Source organism: Ovis aries, chromosome 18 (assembly GCF_016772045.2).
Source record: "Ovis aries strain OAR_USU_Benz2616 breed Rambouillet chromosome 18, ARS-UI_Ramb_v3.0, whole genome shotgun sequence".
In the NCBI taxonomy this organism is placed as follows: domain Eukaryota; kingdom Metazoa; phylum Chordata; class Mammalia; order Artiodactyla; family Bovidae; genus Ovis; species Ovis aries.
This window is the reverse complement of record NC_056071.1, coordinates 57,040,485-57,053,638: the sequence shown is the minus strand read 5'-3', so window position 1 is coordinate 57,053,638 and position 13,154 is coordinate 57,040,485. Positions and strand designations below refer to the sequence as shown.

At 51.7% G+C, this 13,154-nt stretch overlaps 1 protein-coding gene across 3 annotated transcripts; it reads right to left on the bottom strand.

Moving 5' to 3' along the window:
- Positions 1–359: 359 nt before the first annotated feature.
- SERPINA5 (serpin family A member 5) lies at positions 360–13,154 on the bottom strand. 3 transcript variants are annotated; one of them, XM_042235428.2, is made up of 5 exons: positions 13,089–13,154; positions 4,294–4,917; positions 2,439–2,709; positions 1,938–2,085; positions 360–1,769 (listed from the first exon to the last, which is right to left on the bottom strand). In XM_042235428.2, exons 2-5 carry the CDS (start codon positions 4,898–4,900, stop codon positions 1,695–1,697), a joined length of 1,101 nt encoding a protein of 366 aa, XP_042091362.1. In that variant the 5' UTR covers positions 4,901–4,917; positions 13,089–13,154; the 3' UTR covers positions 360–1,694. The 3 variants fall into 3 exon arrangements, with proteins under 3 accessions (XP_042091362.1, XP_004018025.1, XP_060257894.1); XM_004017976.4 differs by having other exon boundaries at positions 360–1,389; XM_060401911.1 differs by having other exon boundaries at positions 360–2,085.

Below are 13,154 nucleotides of genomic sequence, written 5' to 3'. Positions count from 1 at the left end.
CTCCCTGGATGACAGCGGAGCTGGCGCCCTGATGCACTTGACCTGGGCTTCTGTTTCAGGGTCATGTCTGCTCTGCAGCAGAGCCCAGGGCTGAGAGGGAGGTCCTGAGGCCACACTCCCAGTGTCCAATCCTGCCTCCACCACCAAGGAGCTGCGTGACTGGAGAAATTACCTGTTGCCAACAAGGCTCACCTTCCCTATCTGTAAAATGGGAATAAGAGGAGTACCTGACTGGTACTGCATATTGTGAAGGGTAAGTCTAATGATCCAGGTGAAGCAGCTAGCATTGGTCCTAGAACATGGTAAGCTAGGAATGTCGCCATTCCCAGCGCTGCCTCCAGAAGAACAATGACACTCAGTGTTTGCAAAATGCTTTATTGTTATTGCTGACACTAAAATCCACGGTTAGTCATTAGGGTCTTCAAATGACACTCTAGTATTCGCGTCAGGCCTCCATTCTTCCACACCCAGCCAAGCCCACGAGGTTGTAACTTAACCCACAGGACAGTACAGTCCTGGGTTGGCCATGTCTACCCTGCTGTCCGCCTGCTTTTCTTAAAAGATGAGTGGCACTCAAATGCATTGAAATCAACAGTGATTGGTGGGGAACATTCTAGCCTTTTTATATGATTTCAAGGATTCTTCAGTCCCTGACTTGACATGGGGAAACTGATGTCCAGAGAGGGATAGTATTACCCAAAGTCACATAGCTGGGACAGAAGCCCGATTTCATACTCCCATCCCAGCATTTTTTTCCAAGCCACGATGAACGGATAGCTGGCACTGCCAACAGGTGGGAAGCTAGGCTTACGGATACACTTCCTGTTGGAAATATCTACTGGAACAATGCTCCTGCAGAAATTGGTGGTGTTGGGCTGGGTAACAGGTGCTTGGATTCTGGGCTTCTGTCTGCCACTAACATGCTGTGTGACCTTGGGCAAGTCACCAACCTCTCTGGGCCTCAGCGCTAATCTCCACTGATGAAAGGCAAGGGCAAAACCAAATGTTCTCCAAGGCACTCATGTCTTGCAATCATGTGAAAAGAAGCAATCATCACTGTTTTGATGATATTCTTAATATTATGATTTGTGGGAGCCTCGTTAGTCAACCAAACCTGTGTAAATCAGCAGCTCCCAGCAGACAGACAGCCATCATGCACACTCATCTTCTGCTATGGAGGCTCCTTGAGAAATCCTCATTTCAAGGGCGAGTCACTTTGCCGAAGAAAAGGATGTGTTTGCTGTTCTCCACAATGAGCATCAGAAAGGGCCTGTTGAAGACTATTCTTTGAGAGCCCAGTCGGGCAGATTTGAACGTGATGACTGTCCCTGTGGCTGCAGCCGCTTGGGTTCCAGACTCATCCACCTCCACTACGGCTTTATGCACCATCTATGGGGGAGACATCAGGCGTCACGGAGCCACCAGGGGCAGGGAGATGCCATCGGGGGAAACAGCGAAGCTTCTGCCAATGGCACCACCGTCTGAATCTCTGTGCTCCTGAGCCATGAAGCAGATAGGAGATGAGGTAACGGAGCAACTACTGGGCCCCGAGGGCTTAGGGGTGAGTGCTCGCGTGTCTTTCATTGAATTCTCACTGCCTCTCACAGCAAGGGTGTGACTCTCCGAGTTTATAGACAGAAGGGAGGCTCAGAGAGGTCTAGTAATTGCTGGAGGTCACGCAGTCAATGAAGGAGTCAGCATCTGATTCTTAAGTTTGATTGCTTAAGACAATCCACCTTCTGCAAAACACGGCGCTGGATAGCTTCCCACTGCTCAGAGGACAAGAGGCAAAGTGAAATCTTTGCTTCTTGAGGGAAAAGAGGAGAGGGAGAGAGAGAGAATTTGGAATGAGGGATGGGGTGAATAGAATGGAGTAGAATATAACAGAAAAGGATAGAAGTTTCTGGAAGCAGGTGCTCAGGAGCTTCTAGGCTCACCTCAGACAGCCAGATGCTGGAGTGGTTGGAGATGCCGGTCAGGTCAGCATTGGAGGTGAAGACGTCTCTGATCCCCAGCTTGGGGAGGACTTCCTCCAGCTGATAGGAGCCCTCGATAGAGAACTTCGGAAGATAAAGCTCAAGCCGCCTGGAAAGAGAAGAGGACCTTTTCTTAGACTTTCCTAGAGCACTGGCTCATATTCCTGCTATCTCTAGGTTTCCTAATGCTCCTCCAACCTGTTGCCTAGGATGGAACCCATCCCACTCTGGACTTGGACCTGAGCTGTCCCCAGCGGTCACTGCCCACTCAGATGTCCCACCAGATAACCCAGCTTCCAGCCCTGCGCCCTCCAGCTAGCTGACTCAGGCCCCAGAGCCGGGATATCACATGATGCTTCTGGGCTTGGAGGCAGGTCCTGGGCCAGGTGAGTCCTCCCACCACTGCCGTGTGGCCCTGTGGGTGTGCCGCAGCAGGCTGGCCCAGCGTAATGTGAAGAATACCTCTTCATGGGCATCCTGAGCCACTTCTTCAGTGTTTTTTCCTTCAGGCCATTTTCCACCTGCTCCATGTCCCCCTCGCGGGGGAGGATGAAGAAGGCAGTGGCGTTCCCTTGGTAGGGGACCCCCACCACCTTGCAGGAGAGGTTTCGGTCCAGGAGGTAGTAAAACTGGTCCTGTTGTTTCATCATGGGGACCCGCACCACCGTCTCCGGGGTCACGTAGAAGTCCTGCTCATGGGTGCTTTTGAGGTTGAAGCTTGTCTCCCACTTAGCTACATATTAAAATGGAAAAGGAAGAAATTGTCAGCCACCAATGAAAAGTGTATTCACAGTAAACCTACCAGAGAGCATCCTCTTTAGAGCAGTATCATTGGGAGAAGTGACAGCAAATCCTCTTCAATATAAAGACAAGCCCCTTCTTAATTCAGGGGACAGACTAGAACTTTGTGGGGCTATCCTCCCACCTTTGCAAAACAAGGAGGTTGGTTTTCATGTTTTCAGACACCCTTGACCCTAAATGCTGTTCGTCTGATTCTCTGATGTTGGTACTCAAGCTCACATATCCCAGTGAAGAGGGTGAGTTCTTCTCTTTTCCACTCTTTTCCCAATATTGAATTTCAATCTAGGTTTGGAAGAAAAGTTCGTAAGGGTCCTCAAAACACCATGATTTTTCCTGCTGGGAAGTCTTTGGTTGTGCTTCTTGCTCTGTCTGTTTCATATGGGTATTTTGTTCAAAGTGATACAAGTAATTGCTTTCATCTTCTTAGCAGTTATCAAATATAGATCCGACGCCCATGGACCAGTTAGCTTACTCCACAGCTGTCCTCTGAAGCCTAGACCTGGACATGAGGACAAGAACTCTTAGAAGGCAAGCTTGATCCTCACTCTCTGTGACCACAGGTAGGGGGGTTGGGTACCAATTTAACTAGTTTCCTCTCTCCTTTTCTTCTCACTCCCCTCTCTATCCTCAGTCAGGCCCCATCTAGGGTGCTCAGGACTCAGCATCTAGAAGGAGAAGCAGGCATACAAGCTGAGATGAGTAGGGATATTGACAAGAAATGCCAGGGAGACAGATGGGGAGTCTGACTCTCAAGGGGGGGGGCAGAGAAGACAATTCGGAGGAATAGGTTCTTGTCCCAGAACTTCTGGGCTAAGGAACCAGCTCCTAGGAGGGCACAGAGGTGAGGATGTGGGTACCTCGGAGGAGCTGGCAAAAGCCCTCTAAGGCACATCTAAGACCCACAGTCCTTCCCTGAGTAGCCATGGTGTCCGTTTCTTTGGCATTGTGGCCTTGACAAACTCATGCTTCAGAGTTTATGTGGATGCTGTGGCTTTAAGTATTCCTGGGGGCCCAAAAAGGAACCAGCTTTTCCCCAGTGGAGGAAACAGCATCAGGTTCTTCATATCACCTTAGGCACTAAGAGGGGCTTCCCTGGTGGCTCAGCAGTAAAGAATCTGCCTGCAATGCAGGAGATGCAGATTTAATTCCCGGGTCAGGAAGATCCCCTGGAGGGGGGCATGGCAACCCACTCTGGTATTCTCGTCCGTAGAATCCCATGAACAGAGGAGCCAGGCAGCCTACGCAGAGTCCAACCCAACTGAAGCAGCTAAACACACACATACGCACCAAGAAGGCTAAGAAGGCATCGTCTCACCCGGCTGACTACTGACTTCATTCTATCACCAGGGCCCAGAGAGTACTAAACCCACTCCCACTCTTTTATGTGTGTGGGAACTGGTTCTGTTCCGTCTTTTGTTTTGTTTTAGAGGGACTGGGGTTCTTTTGTTTTGTTTGTTTGTTTTTGACAAAAAGCATCTGCAAAGAGGAAGTTCAGATTCAAGCCCAAGGGTCTTACCTTTAAAGAAAATGTAATTCACCATGACCATGACCTGGGTGCCATCCAGGCTCTTAATCAAGTCCACAATCTTGCCTTTCGTTTGCTTTTCCACGTAATCGTTGATATTCTTCTTGGCCCCTTCGGGGTTCTCAAAGTCCGTGGGGAAAGTGTCTGCCAGGTACAGAGTCCTCATGGCACCCAGGAAGGCCTCCTGGATGGGCAACGTGGGCTTGGTGAACAGGGCGTTGCCCAGGCTCAGCTGGAGGCTGTCTCTGGGCTGCTGGAGCTCGCGCAGCAGCCTCTGAGAGGCGCCGTGGAGCTCCTCCTCCGAGCCTTCCCCCGGGCCGATGCCCAGGCCTTCCAGGATCTGCACTTTCGTGTTGGATCGAGCTCCCAGGGAGAGCATGGCCAGGCTCAGGGAGATGCTCAGAGGGGAGAAGAAGATGTTCTGATCGGGGGCGGCTGCAGCCAAGGTCCTGTAGAGGTCGAATACAAAGTCCCTGCTGCCCGGGGACGCCGTGGTAGCCGCCGGCGGCACCTCCTGGATTTTCTTCTTTTGGGGGCGCCGGAGGGTGGCCATCCGCGGCCCGAGGAGCACCAGGCACAGGAAGAGACAGAGGCGCATCGTGGCTAACCCCCGTTCTGAAAGGGAGAGTGGGAAGATGACCTCAGAGAGGGCAGCGGCTAGCGCATCCTCTCGGCGAGAAGATCGCAAGATGAGGGGCAGGGCTGACCTTCGAAGGCGGTGGCAGTGCCCGCCCACCAGCAGCCTCAGAGGGCAGTGATGAACCCCAGCGGCTGGGAGGGAGTGAGGTTTTAGAGAGCACCAGAGGGGCGGAAGGACAGAGGCTCGGGGACGTGGGTATCTATGGCAGGGAGAAGGACAAGGCAGAGGAGTGAGACCCATGTGGGTACCGGCAAGAAGATGCTTCTCATCCATAGGGAAGTACCCGTCACAGGGGACTGAGGATTCTGCCTGCTCAGCAGCTCTGAGGTTACTGGGAGCCGAGCAGCCTGTATCCCTGAATGACCCCTATCCCCCCATTTTCTTGCTGGGGCGTAGCATTTGCAAGACCTCATTTCCTGCTATGAGCTCAGGGTAACTGCTCCCGGTGGTCTCAGCCATACTCCTGGATTTGTCCCTGCTCATTCAGAGCACCCAGGTGGTGGGCAGAGTGCCAGGCTCCTGTGCTTCACGCGTGAACACAGGATACCATCAGTCTCCCTCTCCTTCCCCAGGAGCTGCTCTAGGACCCCACAAAGCCACCCGGTCCCTCATCAGAGGCACCTTCCTCCCTTGAGGAAGTTCTGTCCTCTTACTGTGAGCTCCCAGACCTCCCCTGGTGGGTCAGTCAGTAAAGAATCTGCCTGCAGTGCAGGAGACCCAGGTTCAATCCCTGGGTCGGGAAAATCCCCTGGAGCAGGAAATGGCAGCCCACTCCAGTATCCTTGCCTGGAAAATCCCATGGGACAGGAGCCTGGTGGGCTGCAGTCCACGGAATCGCAGAGTCGGGCACGACTGAGCGACTAACACACACAGTGTGAGCTCCCAGACTTCCCTCTTCTTCGGTGATGGGCTGAATTGTGCCCCCCAAATCCATACACTGATGTCCAGAACCCCAAGACCCCCCAAATGTGACTGCGTTTGGAGACAGAGCCTTTAAGAGGCAGTCAAGTTAAAATGAGGTCTTTGGAGCAGAGCCCTGATCAGATGTGACTGGTGTCCTTGAAAGAAAAGATTAGAGAACAGATTTATGGACAAGGGCGTGGGAGAGGAAGGAGAGGGTGAAATGAATGGAGAGAACAGCATGGAAGCAGATACACTAACATGCGGAAAACAGCCAATGGAAATTTGCTGTGTGACTCACGGCACTCAAACTGGGGCTCTATAACAACCCGGAGGGCTGGGAAAAGGTGGGACGCAGGACCGAGGCCCAAGAAGGAGGGCACATATGTATACCTATGGCTGATTCACGTTGATGTATTGACTGAAATCAAACCAATACTGTAAAGCAATCATCACTCAATTGAAAATAAATATAATCAAGGATTTTAAAAAAGAAAAAGAAAAGATTAGGACACAGACACACGCAGATGAGGGATGACCACACGAGAAATGTGGGGACACAGGAAGGAGGAGGAGACAATCACAGACAAGCCAAGGGCAAGCAGCCCTGCCGACACCTTGACCTTGGCCTTCCAGCCTCCAGGGCTGTGAGACCATGAACATGTGTTGTTTGACCCCCCGGCGCTCTTCTTTGCCTCCCCCAGAGAGGAGGCCCTCACCTCTGTCTCTCTGCGACTCTCAGGTGGGCCCTGGGGCTCTGCTATCATCCTGGCCTTGTCCTCCACCCTCAGTCTCTCCCTGCCACCCACCTAGACTCCCCCTGTCCACCCAGGAACTGTTCCTGTGCCTGGGCCTCCTAAAGCCCTCCTTCCACCGACCGTGAACAGCACAGACTCTAAAGGCAGCAGACTGGGTTCAAATCCCAGCCTCACTGCTCCCTCCAAGTGTGATTTGGAGCAAGTGTCGCTGCCCCACCTGTAGATGGAGGTCAGGACAGAACCCACACCAGGAGTGGCTTTAAGGAGTCCTCATAAGCAATGGCTTGGAACCGGGCCCGATGCAGACATGCTGTCCGAGTGTGAGCTGGTGGGGTTGCCGTGATGGACCAAGGCCCCACTCGAGACCTCTGCTTCCCCGGATGTACCATGGGGCTCAAGCTTTCACACACACGCTCTCACGAGAGCCCAGTGGCAGCGAGACAAATAATTCCCACGATGGCCCGGTGTGCATCCCCTTCAGCTGGGTGTGCTCCCCGCCGTGGACACCATGTCATCAGGCCCCCCAGGCTCAGAGTGAGCACGGCCATGGAATCACAGACCCACGCAAAACCAAACTGCAAAGGGCCCCCCATTGCTGTATTAGACATGGCTGGTGGGAGGACACCAGTGAGCCTGGGGGTCCGCGGACCTTCCTGTCTTTGTCTGAATGAAACCGACGGACTCAAGCAAGTCACACTTGGCACTCCTGGCCTCCAAATCGCACCCAAGGGCCTCTCGCCTTCGGAGATGGCCCACACTCTGTGGGTTATGTTTCTACCAGCACTATTCTCATCTTCTGAGACAAACCACATTCTGTCTATGGAATGTGTGTCAGTTTAAATAAATAAATCTACTTCTCACATTATCAAAAACAAACAAAAAAATAAATTACACCTGAGCCCACAAAGGAAGTTCATTTAGGATGTTCTGTCTGCTGAACCTCCAGGGACCCTGAGCCAAACACAGTGGCTTCAGGGGTCCTTGTGCCCGTGGGAGGCCCAGGTCCACTGCCAGCACCTCCACTGCTGGGTGCTGTGATGTCTCAACAAACATCAGTTCCTTTGGCCTTACACACCCACGGAGGCAGGTTCGATTACCGGCTATGAGGCAGGAGGTAGATGGACCCCCCAGGGGAAGAGTGATTGGAGATTCATTTTCTGTGAACTGAAACTCCAAGACGAGAATAGCAGGACAATTAAGGGAGTGGGATGGACCCTACCCAGAAAACACATGTTTCTCTTTTCTTGAAGTCAGGAGACCTCCTTGACCACACATGCCCAGACAGACTCCTTGGAGGGCCAAGGAGTGATGTCAAGAAATGGTCTACCCATGAGCCTCCTCGGTGGGATCCATCTTAGCTAAGAGATGCATGTGCACACATGGGAAGATCCTGAGCTATGGCAAACATGGACTGTGAATCAGGAAATCAAAATGGTTGGCCAAAGGAAACCTGGAAGAAATGCCCCATAAAATTCAAACTGCCATGGGGATGTGAACTCGGTGACTGTCTGAGTGTGCCTGTGTGTCTATCCCCACTTACAGTACTCCTTTTCCTCCTAATAAATACTTCACTTGTTTCACTACTTTTCATTTTGTGAGAATTCTTTTTTGCAAAGCAGAAGGGCAGGGCCTTGTCACTGGTCTAGCGGTTAGGATCTGGTGTTCTCACCTCCATGATCTGGCCTCAGTCTCTGGCTGGGAACCCAGGCCCTGTTCCAAGACGGTGCAGGCCGAGGCCACAAGATCAGCTCCATTTTACAGACGGGTCATCTGAGGCTCAGAGAGCTTGAGTCACTTGCTACTAGTGGCAAAGCTTGGGCTCAGACCCAGTTCGGACCCTGAAAGCTCATGCTCTGAACCACCACACCATTCAGTTCCCCAGATCCCTGGCCCTCCCTGTCTGTGTCACAGCCTTCCAACTTTGTATTTTCTGCCTCTGCAGAGAATTGAGAAATGGTCAAGGCTATGTTTTTTCCAGTGGTCATGTATGGATGTGAAAGTTGGACTGTGAAGAAAGCTGAGGGCCAAAGAATTGATGCTTTTGAATTGTGATGTTGGAGAAGACTCTTGAGAGTCCCTTGGACTGCAAGGAGATCCAACCAGTCCATCCTAAAGATCAGCCCTGGATGTTCATTGGCAGGACTGATGTTGAAGCTGAAATACTTTGGCCACCTCATGAGAAGAGTTGACTCATTGGAAAAGACTCTGATGCTGGGAGGGATTGCGGGCAGGAGGAGAAGGGGACGACAGAGGATGAGATGGCTGGATGGCATCACCGACTCGATGAACAAGAGTTTGGGTGAACCCCGGGAGTTGGTGATGGACAGGGAGGCCTGGTGTGCTGCGATTCATGGGGTCACAAAGAGTCGGACACGACTGAGCGACCGAACTGAACTGAACTGGGGACTCCACTGGTGGCCCAGTGGTCACAAATTTGCCTTGCAGTACAGGGAACATGGGTTCAATCTATGGTCAGGGAACTAAGACCCCACATGCTACAGAAAAAGCAAGCCTATGCACCACAACTATGGCCCGGGTGTCATACCAGAGGGTCTGTGAGCCACATCGAAGGACCTATAGGATGTAACAAAGATCCTGCATTCTCCAAGGCCGCCAAATAAAAAAATAAATAAGAAGCAGTCAGGCTTCCCATGCTGACACTCCCTTTTTGTTCCCACTTTGAGAGTGACCTTCAAGAAGGTCTTTAAAGAGCGTGGGTAGGTGGCGTGATCACTGTGTCCTTTAGTCCGCAGAGTGTTAGAATCATCAATGTAGCAGATGCTGCTTAAGAAACAATTCAGTTCAACCCTCCCCCTACACCCACACACAGATAACACTGAGCTGATAATTACCATAAAAGAAATGCTTTCAAAGAATAGTTACAGACCACAGAGGAGTTTCCTGCTTGGACAGTGGAGCCCAGGGGCAGCTGGTCAGGGAGCAGGAGTGAGAGTTCCAACCTCCCATTCTCCTGTCCCTGACAACAGCCTGGTAACCTTGGGCCAGGCCCTTCCCCTCCCAGGCCTGGAGGTCTGGTGCTGGGACCCCACCACTGGCCGCCCCTCTGAAACACCAGCAATCTGATGGATGAAAGCTGTTTCTCTCAGGCTCCACTGGGCTTCAGGTTTGGGGCCCAGAAAACCTTGTTCCATTTAGCTCTCTCCCTCTTATAGATGCCACTATTTATTAAGGGCTGATTAAATGCTCTCTAAATATAACTGCATTTCATCTTTACCAAAAGTACCATTAGTCCCATTTTACAGCCAAAATAAACTGAGTCTTCTCTGATGGATCAGTGGTAAAGAATCTGCCTACCAATGCAGGAGATGTGGGTTTAATCCCAGGGTTGGATAGATCTCCTGAAGAAGGAAGTGGCAATCCACTCCAGTATTCTTGTCTGGGAAATCCCATGGACAGAGGAGCCTGGCGGGCAATAGTCCATGGGGTCACAAAAGAGTTGGACCCGACTTAACAACTAAACAACAGCAAGAAACTGAGGCTTAGCAAAATGGAATAGTTCGTTCCAGCCAGTGAGTAATGGATCTGGGTTAAAATCCAGACTCCGACTGGTGTACACGCTGCCTCTTGGCTCCGATTTATGAGGATGACATGCTGTTCCCCCTCTTCTGATTCCCAGGTGTCTCCTAACCTGTTCACCTGCAATAGCTCATTTATGTTCCTTGTCTGCCTGCAATGCAGGAGACCCAGGTTGGATCCCTGGATTGGGGAGATCCCCTGGAGAAGGAAATGGCAACCCACTCCAGTATTCTTGCCTGGAGAATCCCATGGACAGAGGAACCTGGTGGGCTACAGTCCATGGGGTCACAAAGAGTTGGACACAACTGAGCAACTAACACTTCACTTCACGGCAACATGGAGTTGATATCATTGTCACAATTGTCCAGGAGAGGGAACAGAGGGTCAGAGAGGTTACTTTTGAGATAGTAGAGGCCTGGGGGTGCTCATTTCAGGTTTCTGAGTTTCTAAGTCCAGGCTTTGCAATTGCACTCATGGGCCTCTGGGGGCAAATATACAGCTTACAGAGTTTCATGCCAACCTTGAGCCAGTGGAAAGTCTTCAGGCTCTGTGAACCTGGCTCTCAGGAGACCAGCTCCCACTGCGTGCCAGCAGAACCTGGCCCGGCTGACCCTCTCCTGGGTCCCTGACGCCAGTGTGTCTGCAGAGATGCTCCCACATGTCAGAGGGAAGAAAGTGGATCGATTGGGCTGATCTGGCACCCCAGGCCAAAGGGATTTGCGATGACAGAAGTTGGGCATCGGATAGGCAGGTCCTGGGCGGTCCTCCCACCGGTGCCCCACCATCCAGCCTGGAAATCTGCTGGTGTTTATTCCAAATGTTAGGCAACAAAGTCCCACCAAGGTCGACTTTGGACTCAGCTGTGGGAGGCGGCCGTGTGGCTCAGGAGGGTCTGTCTACTATCTGCTAATTACACAAAGAGAGACAGGACTTGGAGCCGAGGCAGAGAGGGAGAGATAAAACACAACTTCCCCTAGATCCTCCAGACCAGGGGGAAGAGCTTTCTGGAATCAGGGGCCTGGGGAACTTTCTTAACTTCCCTCTCTCCAGACCATCAGCAGGGCTTGTCGGTTTCTAGCTCTGAAATCTGCCTGCCTCGTCCTATTTTCCTTGTTATCATCCCAGCGGAAGCCTCTTTTTCCTGGACTCTGCTTCTCCTGCCCCTGAGAGCCATTCTACATACATAAGCATATTCTGAAATAATCCCCTTCGATCACAAACACGGGCAGGGCGCTCCCTTGCCTAAGGACACCATTGCTGCCCACTGGCTCGGTAAAACCTGTGATTACACGATAACCCATAAGGCTGCCAGCTCTGTCTGGCTCTCACCAGCTGCACCTGATGAGCTCTGCCCCCTAGGACACACGTCTTGTTTTTCAGTTCCTAACACAGAAGCCCTGTCCCAGTCGGGCCCTTGCACACTCCACGCTTCCTCCTGGAAACCTTTCCCTGCCTCTTTCACTAACGCCACCTGGTCTCTGGGTCCAGGTTTCCACTCATCCTGCTGGTACCCTGTCCACACCTGGCCATACCTTCACCACTGCTATTCTCTGTAAGGGCTCCTTCGATTGTTTCTCTCAAGGCTCCATCAATTACAGAAGTGAAATTACATATGGGTGTGCTGCGGGCTTCTTTTGTCCAAGCCTCTCTCCCACTAGAAACTGTGCTTGTAAGAAAGGACCTTCATCTCTATTGGTCCCGCCATGACACGTTCAGTCAAGAGGTGGTGCTCCAGCACCCCTGTGGCATGAATGGATGAGTGGATGGATGACTGGACCTGGGCTCCTTCTCTGTAATTCAGAGGTGTTAGAACACGTGCTGGCCACCGAGTCATGGAAATGAGCCAGGCTGGGCATCCAGGGCTGAGCCCTGGCATTCCTGGGGCTAACTTGCCAGCTGACCTTGAATAATTTCTGCACTGAAGCTCAGCTTCAGTTTCCTTTCTCTTTCTTTTCTAAAACTACTTTATTGAGGTCGGACTGACCTGCCAAAGGCTGTACATATTTACTGTACACAATTTGATGAGTTTGTAGACCCAGAAAGTACACACCTGTGAAATCATCACTGCCATCCACCACTTCCCAAAGTTCCCTCCCACCCCCTTTATTCTTCAAGCTGTGGTTTCTTGATCTGTCAGTAGGATGTTGGCCCAGAGGAGCACTTTCCCTTTTGCTGTTGTGTTTCATGCCCAAAGCCTCATCTTTAGAAAAGCTGAAAATTCCACTCACTGTATGTCTACATTTTATTTACTTAGCAAATGGCCAAATGACCACTCTCGGTGGCAGCCTCCTGGCAGGTCAGCCTTATCTTAGGGAAACAGATTGTATTCAATCATTTTTCCTGAAGGTGAAAGGTCCAGGCACAGAAAACAATAGAAGTTATGGTTGGTCCAGCACGTTCCGGGGACCAGACATTGTGCCCCCACCACTTAGTTCAGGGGTTCTCAGCACTGTTGGCACTTGAAGCCAGGTCGTTCTTTGCAGTGGGGGCTGTCCTGTGTAGCGCAGGGTGTTCACAGTATCCCTGGCCTGTCCTCTCCTCCTGGAAGCCAACAGCAGCACTCTAGTTATGACAACTAAAAGTGCCTCCAGATGAAGCTGTGCCCAAGAGGCAAATCACACTTGGGTGAGAATCACCACTTTATTAATCTTCACAATCACACCCCGTAAGGGGTACAGTAATTTATATCTTATCCATGGGAAAGCTTAGACTCAGCCAGATATAGTATTGTCCCCAGGACTACACAGCAGGGCCGGGGGGGAAGGCACACACACATATATCTGCTGTCTCACAGGCCCTGGCTTCCTCCTTCCCCACCACTGTCCTGCTCACCCTGGGACACCTCCAGAGTTTTTAAGCCCTCCAAATGCCATAACTCCAGAGGCCATTCCCCACTCCCCCACCACCACCCCAAGCCCCACAGGTCCTCGGTCCACATTGCCTGTACTTACTCTGTCCGATGATGAGCGTGCACACAGCAGAGGCGACTGTCCGTAGGGCTTGGTAGAGAACTGGCT

What these genes read in the sequence shown, in the direction of transcription:
- SERPINA5 (XM_060401911.1), bottom strand. Translation starts at nt 4,900, where the DNA reads ATGCGCCTCTGTCTCTTCCTGTGCCTGGTGCTCCTCGGGCCGCGGATG. An exon ending in GAATTACATTTTCTTTAAAG is followed by an intron (nt 2,710 to 4,293) that starts GTAAGACCCTTG and finishes TTTAATATGTAG; the next exon opens with CTAAGTGGGAGACAAGCTTC. An exon ending in CTCAGGATGCCCATGAAGAG is followed by an intron (nt 2,086 to 2,438) that starts GTATTCTTCACA and finishes TTCTCTTTCCAG; the next exon opens with GCGGCTTGAGCTTTATCTTC.